Consider the following 13,564-nt stretch of genomic DNA (forward strand, 5'->3'; position numbering starts at 1 on the left):
TTGTGCATGAAGGGGAGTAGTGGTGCAGCAGTTCGCTCGCTACATTGCTCTCCAAGCGACTTGGGTTCAATTCTCACCCATGGATAGCATCAGTGACAATTGGTATCTGTACACACCCTATGAGGCCTCCACTGCATTGAGTGCACCTTAAATGAGTAACTTGGTGTGCTGTCTAGACATCGGCACCGGGGAGACAAATGCGGCCGGGCACGGTTCTAACCACACCACCCCCTCGTGTGCTGTGCCGGCTTCATTAGGTTCTCGCTGGCGGCTTTTAATTGTCTCGTGACTAAATAGGAAACGTTTGCGTTTGTTGCAGGCGACTGCTGGCTGCTGGCAGCCATTGCGTCCCTGACCCTGCACCCCAGGCTGTTGGCTCGCGTGGTGCCAGAAGGACAGAGCTTCAGCGACGGCTACGCCGGAATCTTCCACTTCCAGGTGACGCCAACGTCCACTTTAAACACGGCTCACTCGTCGCTTCCACGTAGTTATGATGAAAATGTGCTCTTCGGAAGATAAAAAAAACCTGTGCTCAAGTCAAAGTGTCACGCTACTTGGACGAAGGCGTGGCCACGTTGCTCGCTTTCGTTCGTGGACCTGAACCGGTTTTGGAAACTCCACGTTGCAATGGCTGGGTCCAGGATTTTCTATAGAGCAAGCACTGAAAGAGCAAACAAAATACTTAACCTATGTTAATAAAAAAAACGACAGAAAAAGAGACTTTCGAATGAGCCTCTCTTAAAGGCAAAATTGCACGATAAAACATGTTCCCCATCGCTTACGCAGACGACAATGAAATCAATGGTGAGCGTCGCGTTATCGTGAAAGCCAGAGGCTTGTCTTCATGGCTCTTTATAGGATGCCTTGAATTAAAATTTAAGCCACGGTCAATTGTGGCTACAATCTTGTAAATTTTAAAAGGAAAGAAGATTAGCACCCGCGCACTTTTCTCGCAGTCTCTGGCGACGTCTCCGTTATGTTCTTCCATTGTTCTCTGTGTGCTGCTGCGTTGAATATAGTATTGGGGAAAATAATGTGACAATGGATGTTAAGATGTCAATTGAATGGTGCATGACCCGAATGCTGTTTTTCTCACTACTCAGAGTCTGCAATGTTAAATTTATTCCCTGCTGTAACATCCTTTGTTGCAACAAGGCCGTCTACGGATCAGTCTTTGTAAATCAGCTTGAGGCTGAATGTTTCTTTACCTTCATAAACAAATTAAAACAATCGAGCAATCGGAGATGATGAATTTGCCTTTGATGGTGTCTGAGAGTAACAGAGTTCATTTAAAGCGTAGTACAATAGTTGAATGGCTTGTAAAATGTATAAATCTACAGCGTGTGTATGCATATCAGACCTGGTGTCGATGTGGTAGAGCACTAAAACTATCAATTAGAAAGTTGTGGATTGAAAATTCCAGTCTGGGGTTCAGAACAGCCCATCATCCCTGAAGGGCTTGATAATTGGGTACCACTTTGAGGGAATTATGAAGGTCGTGAGGGTTGAGAGATTGATCCCCATCACAGGAATGCGTAATTTTCACCACTTACTCAGAGCCAGCAACAGAGATGGGCACTTCCCCACGCTTATTTGAGCAGCGAGGCGTTGACTTTACCTTAACCGCAGTCATTTGCAAGCGCACTCTTTGAATGCAGCCCGTGTACAATAGCTGTCGCATGGAGCCCATTCCATGTTAAGTCTTCCCAATAACTGTCCTCACTGCAGTAATCAGCTCGCACAGCGCGAGAAGCTGTTTAAAGATCAAGATGTGATTATGGCCCAAGCCGGTTGATGCCATCACACCTTGGCCAACGCTCTCTGCCCTGTGCCGGAATCCCGCAGTTGCTGCGCAGTAGACGCGCAACCTCCAATGTCGGCCCAAGCAAGTCTCCCACCACCTGGCCTAAGGCCTAAGGCCTAAGGCCAGGTGGTGGGAGACTTGGTCGCCGGAACTCGTGGAGACCCATTCCGGTGCCCGTCTCGACAACTGGCCCCGGCTCCATCCTGCAAAGACAAAGATCTCCCCCGTATAGCCTTAACAGACTGTTGACGGCAAGTGCTGTTAGCGAGCACCTATGAAGGCCGGAACGGTCCTGCATGAACATACACGCGCACATTCCACACTGGGCAACCTTATTTTGCCTGTTCCCTCCTGCAAATGCCCTCTGGCTGGGGTAAACAAACAGATCGAGAATGGATGGAGTTAAACTTGCCTGGGTGTATCTCCACACTCCGCTCACCCTTGAGGAGCTCTTGGTGTTTATTCGTGCGTTGACTGCTGAGCCCTCTGCTTTCCCTTCTCCCTCCCATTGCCCTCCCACTCCCTCCGCCGTTCGCCTTTTTTTCTCAGTTCTGGCAGTTTGGTGAGTGGGTGGACGTGGTTATTGACGACCTGCTACCCACGCAGAACAACAAGCTGGCTTTCCTGCACTCCACAGACCGCAACGAGTTCTGGAGTGCGCTGCTGGAGAAGGCCTATGCAAAGTACAACCCCTGCACGCACGATCCTCGCCTTGCGTGTGCAGTGCACGTGTACCACTCGCTCTACATTCCCGACACACACCTCGCCATTGCCCCGTGCACCTTGCACCTATCCAGCACGTGTTTGTCAAATTACAAAGCGTTGTCAATTCGCTGCTGCTGTTGCTGCTGCTGCTGATGCAAGGAGGCCTCCCCAGGTCGTCGCCGTCTCTCACGGCTTTGTGATGTATCAATGCACCGATAGCAACCTGCGCACGGGCTGATTTGATCACTTTCCATTTCCTCAAGGGACGTATTTTCAGACACGTTGAATTCCTGGGTTTCCATTTCATCGCTTTTCTTGACCATCGGTGATCGTACCTTATCGTGCCGTGTCCTTACCAAGCTCACTTGCTCTTTTCAACAGTTTCGGCGATCTCTTGAACCAGCGTGTGCTTTTAATCCGTGTGTTCCACTCTCTGTCTCGACATGTCATTTCCAAGCGTACCACCCTCCGCACTTCCTTTCACACCTTTCATCTTTTGTAAAAAAAAAAAAGTTCACGTATGTATTCGCGTTGAACTCGTGTGTGCGTCGAACTTCTTTCGCGCCGTACGTAGCAGACCGTGCTAATTGGAGGTGGCGTTCATGACCACGTTTCTGAACAATGCATCCATGGCAGGCGGCGCACACCGATTAAACACCTTTTCTTCTTGCGGCAAATTACATCGTTGGGATCAGAAGTGCCGTTCCGTCATGGCCAGGCGTGTCGTGCCGGTGAGGGAGGTCAGCGTGCGGTAAAGTTGGTTCAATGGCCAATGGGGGTGGTGGGGTTTGTTGGGACCAAGATGGCCGGTGTGGTTTTACTCAGTTGGGCGAGCACCTCGTGGATTGCCCCTTTTGTAGAACGGAGAGTTCTTCTTTGAATGCGGGTGCGGCCTTGCCCCGCGTTGTTGGTGTGCGTGGGTTATCGTCCAATGTTTTACATTTGTTGCTCATCTTTTGAACTTTTTTTCTTCCTAAAATGTCCCCCTTTTGTTTCAACAGGTGCGTTTATATTTACTGTTTGTGCTGCGAAGCACTTTGAGGTGACTTGTTGCATTGTAGGATACTGGAGTTTGGAGCTTTTGGTTCAACCATTTGCCCCCTCATTGCATTATGCAAACGTACAATGTACACCAATGTTAATCAGAACATTTTTTAAGCATGCTAAACTATAGATTTCGACAAAACATGTATTTCCACTCATAATCTATGCATATCTTTTCCAGGATCTCATAACATGAAAGATTTATGTCAGGAATAATAAAACCTCTGTCATCACGGCCATTTATATTTTACTTGCACTGAAATGCCAAGTGGCAGTGCCAATCACCGTGGCCAATAGGGGCGCCACAGTGGCGAGATGTTAACCACCTCGCTTAGTATGGGAGGAGGTCGCAGGTTCGATCACGACCCTGATGACGCCTGTATATTTTTTTTATTTGCGTGTCTCTTTCCGTATAGTTGCGTGGATTTTTTTCCCGGGTCCTCCAGTTTTTCCTTCCACATTTAGAGTCAACATCACGCGTTTAGAGTATTTGGCTGCTGTAAATTTCCACGCAGAAAAAGCCACTTGGTTGAGCTGTCATTTGTGGTCAGGTCGCTTCTGAAAAAAATAGCTACATCGCTCTGCGTGCCTTACCTGGTAAAAGAAAAATATCGATTTAAAGCTTTCGTGATTGCAGGGATTCACCTTCTTGGTTCTTCAGTAAAGTCACGTAGAAGGGAAATAATAAAATAATAAAAATAAAACGTAATAAAATAATTCTCACGACGTTTCGGCTACAACGCAAGCAGCCGTCCTCAGGTGAAGAACAGGTCTGTCGGAAAGACAGCGTCTGACAGACCTGTTCTTCACCTGAGGACGGCTGCTTGCGTTGTGGCCGAAACGTCGTGAGAATTATTTTATTATGTTTTATTTGTATTATTTTATTATTTCCATTCAACGTGATTTTACCGAAAGAACCAAGAAGAAGAAAAAAGAAAAATAGTTTCGTTCATAATTTTATTTTTTTACATGTGCCAGGCTAGGTGTACACGGTAAAGTGCGAGGCTAGATGCTGCTAAATATGCAAATGCCTACTTCTGGATCTGTTCTCGGGATACTATCAAAACTGCTAAACAGTGACTTTCAACGTCATGCTTGAGAGTGCCCTACTTTGCCAGATCTACCAACCAACGAGTGTGCTCAGGCTACCGAACCAACCTGCACTACACCTGCCATAACGGTGCTTGTCTATCATCTAGCTCTTTGAAGTTGGGGTTAATAGACCGTGCAGGTCTCATTGTGTGTGTGAGGGAATCGACACGCAGGGCGAGTTTGGTGTCCATCGGAGGCCATGAAGAAAGTGGGTCTGAGGGTTTCAATATCGTTTCCTTGGTGGTTTACGCTGAGGCGCAACCTGCATGTACGGAAAAAAAAGTGATGCCTTTAGAAAGCGGCGCAGCAAGTCGGTTTTCGATCGATTGTGTTATAGCATTTGAGTGGTGTTTTATAAGTGAGATTTTTTTTGGACAAAATGTTTTTTTTGCTCCCACACAAAAACCTCAAATAAATAAAGATAATGGCCAAACATCTCTATGTATATATATCACCATTTGAAAAAAAACCCTTAAGATGCAGTTAATTGGATAACTAAAGTATTGTTATATTTTAATAATCTAATATCTCCTCGAGCCCATAAGAATCCCCATCACCGTGGAAAACATCCATACAGTGCAATATGACATGGACAACTTTTAGTGTGTTTAATGAGCCATTAGGGCATGCCATTAACCTAACAACTAATGTTGTTTACAAAATTCATAATCTTGTCAGAAGGGTTAAAGGTCAGTACTGTATTGATGAGTAATAATAATTATACCAATGAGTGTCGTTGTTGCATAGCATTGAACTAAAAAACGGAAATGTCATTAAAATGTTGGTTCAACTCGTCATGCCTTTGGGGTTAAAATAATGAGAACCCTTAGTGGCAAACCAGCAATGACTGAAACACTGTCCCCGTCATAGAAATGTGGAATTTACTTATTATGCTTAGGGCCATGAATGAAAATAATCACCACCACATGCTCATGGGGAAAAAAAAACTTTAACTTGACGATGCATAAGACTGCTGCACATATAATTTACAATCACTCCCTAGGACGGGCAACATACTGTGTAATATCCTGTGCTGCCTTGTGGTATTCATGACACTCTTACTCTCATATATGAACTCATTAAATGGATCATTATATTAATTCATACCCAACAGAAGGGTTCTACAACTCTGCATTTTTTTTGGGCAGCTTAAAAACGTTAGCATGAGATAGTTGTACAGGTTTCACTACTCCCGTCCTCTCAATTTGCGACTTTACAAATTAATTGGGTTGCACCCAATATCAGCTTCGTGTTTGAAATGCGGCACGTCTCCGGTCAATTTGTTCACTAATCGGATCCAGCCTGTCTCTTAGTCAATTTCCTGGCAGGACATTGTGCAACGGGCCACTCCAAAAGCTGGCATGAGCTGAATGTGGCCCATGGACCACCAGTTGTAAATGGGCACTCATTTTGTCTTTTCTCCTGCCATAGTGCACACTGGCACACGCACCATTCCATTTATAATGACCCGATTATTTCACGAGCGAACAAAAGAGGTGCTAATTGGAGGCACATAAAAATGATGGTAATTGTCAATTCATGTAGCCATACCAACGTGTTCCTACGCACAGATATAAGCCATTATGCCATGCACATGGCAGATGTGTGTGGCATAATTCGCCAGTGAATGAACGACGAAATCAGAACGTGATAGGCCAGTGAAGGTACGGTGGCTGTCACTGATGGCATTCATCTAAGTTGTCTTGTGGTTGTTGTTGTTTGACTTGCATCCCACTGGGATATTTGCACAGGGTTGGTGTACAGTGATTTTTTTCTGCAATATTTTGCTGTCTTTTCTTGGATTTTCTGTTTGCACATAGTCACTTTAAGATGTTTTCTTGTTCATGTTTTTGTTTTTTGTTTGTTGCGGTTGCACCCGATTCAAGAGCCGAATGGCTCACAGGGCTATACCTAATAAATTAACTTTGAACTTTGAACTTCCTTATTTTAAACATTCGGTCACAAGGGACCCTGTAGCTAAGGCTTGGAGGAGAAAGCTCTAGTTGATAAGCAAAGGGCAACAATTGTTTTTCCTTGAATGTAATCTTTGTGTGAAATACAAAGTCGGTGTCCCCCCTCCAGGCTCAAATGGGCATTGAGCAGCGGCCACCTCCACTGGTGGTCCTGAGGCAATGGTAAAACATTCCACATTACTCTGATGGAGTCCTGTCTATGTACAGAACGATTGCATTGTCTTTCCACTCAATGGTGGTTATTATTGGTTGCAGGAGGATGATGGTGTTGAGTGGGCCCAAAGCTGGGATTTCAACTCGCAACGATTTCATATCGAACTCGAGTCGCATGGTTCATAGTGCAATGCACTAACCACTGCACTGACCGCTCCAAGTGTACATTGTCAATTGCATAGATCAGTCCATGAACAACTATGTTGGGTACACGTATATTAATGTGGCATAGAACGATGTATGCATGTTGAACTTCTGTCGCACCGTCCGTCACCAACCGTGCTAATCGGAGGTGCGGGGGAAGGACAACAAACTAAACATAAAAATAGTTCTAAATAAATTAGTTTTCAATAAAAAATGTAACAATGTGCTGATTCCAGGTGTCACGTGCTGAGCATTGCGTGTTAAGTGGTACGTGCCACAAGCTGAACGTTGCATCTTGTGGCATCCTGTGCATCAGGCTCAATGGCTCATATGAGGCCCTCAAGGGTGGCAGCATTGCCGAGGCCATGGAGGACTTCACGGGCGGTGTGTTCGAGTTCTACGACCTGAAAAAGGCACCTCCAGATCTCTACCGCATCATGCGCAAGGGCTTAGAGAAGGCGTCTATGATGGGCTGCTCGATTGATGTGAGAATCACTGTCCCATACGCGCACCACACACGCAACAGCAACAGCTGCCATTGACATCACTGTTAATGCAGGTTCTGTTAGCGAGCGCCTGTTAATGTTGGCTGCCTTTATTTCTCCATGAAGGTATAGGATAGCGAGGCCTTCATTCAGCAGTGAATTGGCAAGGAGCCGTAGATAATTATCATTTCATACACATGCATACGTGCATATTTTTAGGTAAAATATGATTTGCACGTAAAACTTTCAATTACTTAACATTGTTGGACACTCCTGACATGGAATATGAAGACCCTTGCCCGGCTCATTTTACTAATCAAAGTGGAGTTTAATGAATCTCTTGGGTGTCTCTGCTGTCAATTGCAGAAAGTGCATAATTTCTAACACTCATAGTGACCAACCTTCAGTGCTGCTCATGTAGAGCTCCGTTAATATAATTGCAACAACTCTACATGTTCATTTCAGGATGCCTCCCTGTTGACCAAATTGATAGCTTTCATTCTCCCGTCAATCAGCTAGTTGGTGCTCTGATTAGGGCACTCTACTTATAGCTGAAAGGTCCAAAGTAAAAATGCTATGTAGGGTTTGGCAGCTAATTCATCTCTCCAGGGCCAATACATTAAGTACCACCTTGTGGGAAGTCAACAGTGGTTGTGCTGTACATAAACAAGTCTCTGCCATGGGAATGTGAAATTTCTACCTCCGGCTTGTTTTATTACAATTAAGAGAATCGGTTCTAACTCATGGATACTTAAGGTCAGTGACTTACATTGCTCTAATCAAGTTTCAAATACAAGTCTACTCCTAGGGCAATTAACGTGAGTAAGATGACCGCTACGTAACGGAGATACGTTCCAAGCGTGGTCTTTCGGTATACGCCGCTTTGCTGAGCGTTTTCTTCCCTCAAGACTCAGACACGCACGACTGCTGGCATCTTCAGGAATTGAAGTGATGCCTCGAATACATTCGTCTGGGAAGTTTAAGTGGATCTGCATTCGTTGCACGCGGTTCATTCAAGGATAGATTCGCAATCCGCAGCCATTACAGTACTTTCCAAACAGATGCTACTTTTAGAGCAAAAGCCAGATAAGTGTTATTATTGCGTCCAATGTTGGTTCGGGGGGGGGGAAGCTTCCTGAAGTGACACCAGAAATGCGTCTGTCGCGTCACCTTCCCTAGTTTGTGATCCTCCTTGCTGAACGAGTTCCCTAAGTTTCACCTCTCGCAGCCGTCACCTGACCTCAATAGCACAGCGCAACCCGTATTTACTGCCAATTGTTTTTTTTTTACTAAAGTTAATTCAATATAACTGTGCCTTTTAGTAAGTGGATCTCTAACTAAACACAGTGCCGTGTTGGAGAATTTCAATGGCGTACTTTATATATCGCTTAATACATTCATGACAAGTCATGTTCCTTTGCACGTAGGGTTGCCACCTCTGAGGTGTAAATTTATGTAATTGAATTGTCCGGAGTGGTGTATTGTTATTCAATTGACTTGTTATGTCTCGGTAAGACTTACAAATCTCCCAGGAGAACAGGTGGCAACCTCAAAACGAGGTGGCAACCTCAAAACGAGGTTGCCACCTGTCCTGGGAAAATCAGGACATGTGGCAACCCTATATGCATGAGCTATAGCAGTGTAAGCCTCCGTAGGTGGTCTGGCTTCTTTCTAGATTTGAAGCTTTCGTGACCGCAAGGATTCATATTCTTAGGTTTTTTCGGTAAAGTCACGTAGGTAAAATATTTTAAATTTAAATTAATAAAAGTAAAATAAAATAAAAATCACGACGTTTCGGAGGCAACACAAGCTTCCGTCTTCGGTCTGGCTTCTATGAACGGCTTTCCTTGTTGCCAGATCACAAGCATGTTTGACCTGGAGGCACGACTGCCCAATGGGCTGGTGAAAGGCCACGCCTACTCCATCACGGGCCTTGACCAGGTAAGTTGCACAGCACCACTCCAGCGCTCTGAAGTTCACGTGAGCTCTGTTGGCGTGGCCTCAGCATAGTCAAGCCCCCTGCCTCCTCAAATGAGCACTGGAGCGGTGCTCATCTCCGTTGGTCGCCCTGATCCGATGGTGATCATTTTTCTTCTGTAAAGTAGGGGCCAGTCTCCGTAGGATAACTACCGTTGACGTCTCTCATCATCGAACGAGTAACCACTTTTTGTTGATTCATAGGATTAATTGTCCAATCGTCCCAGCTCTACACACGCGTTGTTTACACACTCTTACCTGGCCGGGACATTGCTTTTTTACTCGCGTTGATCGGAATAACCCGTACAGGGAGCTCCAACCAACCTTGGCAACAATTTCAGTGCTGCCATCCCAATTCCTCCACACAGCAGATGACAGCCCCAGTGGACTTAAACTATGTGGCTGTTGCTTCAGGGAAACCAAACTCTATCCCCGTATTGTAGCATCGTATCATTTTTATTTAATTTTGAAGGCCCCTGACTTTTATATTGCTCGAGTGGTCTTGTAGAAGACCGATAAACTCTCATCCACAGTTATATTTTGGATTTGTGTTTTAAGCAATGGGGGGGGGGGGGGACAGGAAACTGAGATGCCTGGCCAAGTGTGGTTGTTGTTTTGTTGTTGTTACTTAGATTTTCGTACCTGCATTAATTGGAAGTTATTATTGCACCGCTTTATATTGTCGAAGACAATTCTGAATTGCGTTGCTTTTGTAATTAATAATTTTGTAGCTTATGCACCTTTGTGTTTTTTTACTTCAACTGTATCTGGCGTATTTCTGGGTTCTTTTATGCAAGAAAATAAATGTTATTTCATTGCATGCTGGTTTTTTATTTTTTTCCGACTTATTTTTGCTTTTAACTGTAATTTTTTCAGATTGTTTCAGGAACATTGTGCATTGCTCATGATGTGAGAAATGTTTTCTTTTAATGCAATATTTATCGATTTTTACTTTTTCATTCATTATTTCTGGTGTTCCCGCAGTTTTTCCTTAAAAAAAAAAAACCTTTCGTATTTTTTTTCACAGCGTTTATAAATAAATGATTACGCACGTGGATGTCACGTCTCAATGGGTAACAGTTGGTTAAAAATAAACGCTATCGCTCATTAATTTGCAGGTGTTTTTTGAGGGACAAGATGTAAGGTTGGTGCGAATCAGGAATCCGTGGGGAGAGGTGGAGTGGAATGGGGCCTGGAGCGATAAGTAAGTCCAGTGTGATCATTTCTTGTTATGCCAAATTGTGGCTCAGAAATCGCCGTTTTCCCATGGACTGAGGCGATCCGTGTTCGGTGTTCCATCTCATCTGGATTTATGAATCTCATCGTAGCCATGGCCTGCAATTATCGTCAGGTTGTCATCGTTTGTAGGCGTATTGGCGCACGCCTGTAAGACAACCCATTGTAGCAAGGGTTTGGGAATCGTGTGTGTGAGATGCCCATCTCTGGGGATGCACGCACGGTGGCCAGTAGGTAGGAGTAGAACGAGTAAGGTTTGCTGACCTGTGTGTATGGAAATTGAGTCGTGTACTGGTTTAAGGTGCCGTGGGGGAGAGATGTTCGCTCCTTTGCCTGCTATGCAGGACGTCGTGCGTTAGATCCCGACCCTTACGATGCCGGTATATTTGGAGGCCGCGTGTCCTGTCCGTAGTCGCACGGATTTTTATCCGGGTCCTGTAGTTTTTTACCTTCTAAATTTAAAATCACGTGATGCGAGCATTTGGCTGCTACTATAAATTCCCACGTGGTAAACTGATTCGGTGAGCTATCATCTGTCGCCAGGTCGTTTCTGAAAATAACTTATAGCTCAGTGGGATTTCTCCATGCAATCAGGTTTCCTCCCTCGCCTCAAAATATTCTTAATAAGGAAATGACCAAATACCTGGAGGGGGCTTCTCCTCGCTAAGTCTTGATAAACTGAGTGAACACATATCTAAATCGGTTGTTGGTATTGTTCATATTCAACTGCGTTTGGTCAAAACTCTGAATTGATTTTATAAGACTGATCACTGCAAATGTTAATCACTTGATCACGGTCGCCAATTGTCATTTTGAACTCTGACCCCTGCCCCAGCTCATGGGAGTGGAGGGTCGTAGATGTTTCGGAGAGACGTCGACTGGAGCAGGTCCGAGCGGAGGATGGAGAATTCTGGTACATGTCACAATCGCGTCTCAATCCTGAATTATATGACTCCACTAATCCAGAGCAGTATTGAGGTGGCGCTCAACTCGATTTGAGCCAGTGGTGAAAATTCCACATTCCTATGGTGGTGGCCAGTCTATTCCCGGGATGACAACTTATAACGTCCCGCAAAGTGGTCCTCACTTTATCGATACCGGAGAGGTGATGAGGTGAGTTAACCCCAAACGACGAGTATTTGAACCGCTAACCTCCAACTTGTGAGTTGACCACTCTGCTGACAGTGCCACATGGCTGGAAATTACTACACTTTTACACTGTTAACAAAGGTGAAGTGGATTGGCAGATCGAGCGTGGTGGGTGTAAAGTGTAGGCACGACCACCTCCTTCCAAGCTTAGAATAGTAGGTCAAGCACATTATACCAGCAGTAGCATGAGCAGGCCTTTACACTGTTCAAGTTGAATCAAAGTTAACGTTTCTCCATGCCGAAATGAGAAAAGGTGTTGGCCCTGAGGCCGTGGCAGGAATTTTATATTACCTTGGCGGGCACGAGTCACCCAGAGGAAGACCTCTGCCGACTTCCCATAAAACGCCACTGAATTCATGACTCCCCCGCGAGCACCCCCGTCCGTCTCTCCGCCTCGCCCTATTTACACGTGCGTATGTACGCGCGTCCGTTCGTACGCCATCTACCAGCCAGCTGGTTTTCCCGTCTCTTCCGCCCCACCACCGCCTTCCCCGCCGCGTGCCAGGATGTCCTTCTCGGACTTCAAGCGTAACTTTTCCAAGATGGAGATCTGCAACCTGTCGCCCGACACGCTGCGCACGCAGAGCGACTCGCGACACTGGACGGTGACGGCGCACGAGGGACGCTGGCTGCGCGGCTGCACCGCCGGGGGCTGCCGCAACTACGCAGGTCGACCTTGAAAAAGCGCGCCTCCCAACGCGGCCGGGCGGTGGTTTCATGCTACTCCGGCCATGCTTCGGATGGGGGGGCGGGGGGGGGGGAGGATTAAATCCAACCGTGGGGTCGTCCCGCTGCGAGAGACTTGCCCCACACCACTGGCGATGCGCAATGTCCAGCATTGGCTCAGGGCTACCAGTAGAGAGATGAGCACCGTCCCATGCTCCTTTGAACAGGGAGATACTTTGAATGTGTCATGCCAGCTATCTCTGTTTGCACCCGTGATCATTTATGTTGCGAATAAGCGACAAGGATATGCACCTATTGGCCGTTTTTATGCCACCAGAATTTTCAAAACGCCATACATCACTCTGATGCCTCACTTTACGAGGAGTGCGGCCAGGGATCTTTGTCTCGTCGTGTGTGTGTGTGTGTATGAGACGACATTATGTGTATACTATAGGTTGTTTTGGTTAGATCGCGTAAATATAAATGTGTCGTAAAACCCGCCACCACCCGACACAGCCAATTAGTAAGGTTTGTCATGTAAACGGAACATGCCAATTCGTTACTAGTACAGCACACCGGTGTGTTGGGGAGCAAATCCACAACATATACAATCTGGTTACGACGTTTCACCAGTAATTACAACTAGCTTCATCAGGTGGATTTGTGGAGAAATTCTCCCGTTTTGTTCCTTAAATAGAGATGCACAGACACGCACAAAGACATTGCGTGTGTCTGCGTGTGTGTGTCACCACCCATAGGGACGTTCTGGACCAACCCACAGTTCCACTTGCGATTGCACGAGGAGGACGATGACCCGGATGACGATGAGGTGGCCTGCTCGTTCATCGTCGCCCTCATGCAAAAGAACATGCGGCGTCAGAAGCGAGACCTGCTCACCATCGGCTACGCCATTTACGAGGTGAGCCACTCGGTCACACAGACGCACCGACACGCACAAAGACAAAGATCCCCCTGTTAGCGAGCACCTATGATGGCTGGCACGGCACACGAGGGGGTGGGTGGCCATAACCACGTCCGGCCGCCATTGTCTCTCTCGGAACAATGTTTACACTTTG

General features: G+C 46.1%; 1 protein-coding gene across 1 annotated transcript in view; it reads left to right on the top strand.

The window, feature by feature from the left end:
- Positions 1 to 13,564, top strand: part of LOC144719996 (calpain-1 catalytic subunit-like) — a 63,019-nt gene that overhangs the window by 24,623 nt on the left and 24,832 nt on the right. Inside the window, exons 3-10 of the mRNA XM_078596398.1 lie at positions 320 to 438; positions 2,354 to 2,487; positions 7,292 to 7,460; positions 9,318 to 9,401; positions 10,556 to 10,641; positions 11,509 to 11,586; positions 12,328 to 12,491; positions 13,247 to 13,407. Coding sequence (XP_078452524.1) covers positions 320 to 438; positions 2,354 to 2,487; positions 7,292 to 7,460; positions 9,318 to 9,401; positions 10,556 to 10,641; positions 11,509 to 11,586; positions 12,328 to 12,491; positions 13,247 to 13,407 — 995 coding nt within the window. The remainder of the gene's footprint in view (positions 1 to 319; positions 439 to 2,353; positions 2,488 to 7,291; positions 7,461 to 9,317; positions 9,402 to 10,555; positions 10,642 to 11,508; positions 11,587 to 12,327; positions 12,492 to 13,246; positions 13,408 to 13,564) is intronic.

This window comes from Lampetra planeri, chromosome 7 (assembly GCF_965212315.1).
Source record: "Lampetra planeri chromosome 7, kcLamPlan1.2.h2, whole genome shotgun sequence".
NCBI lineage: Eukaryota > Metazoa > Chordata > Hyperoartia > Petromyzontiformes > Petromyzontidae > Lampetra > Lampetra planeri.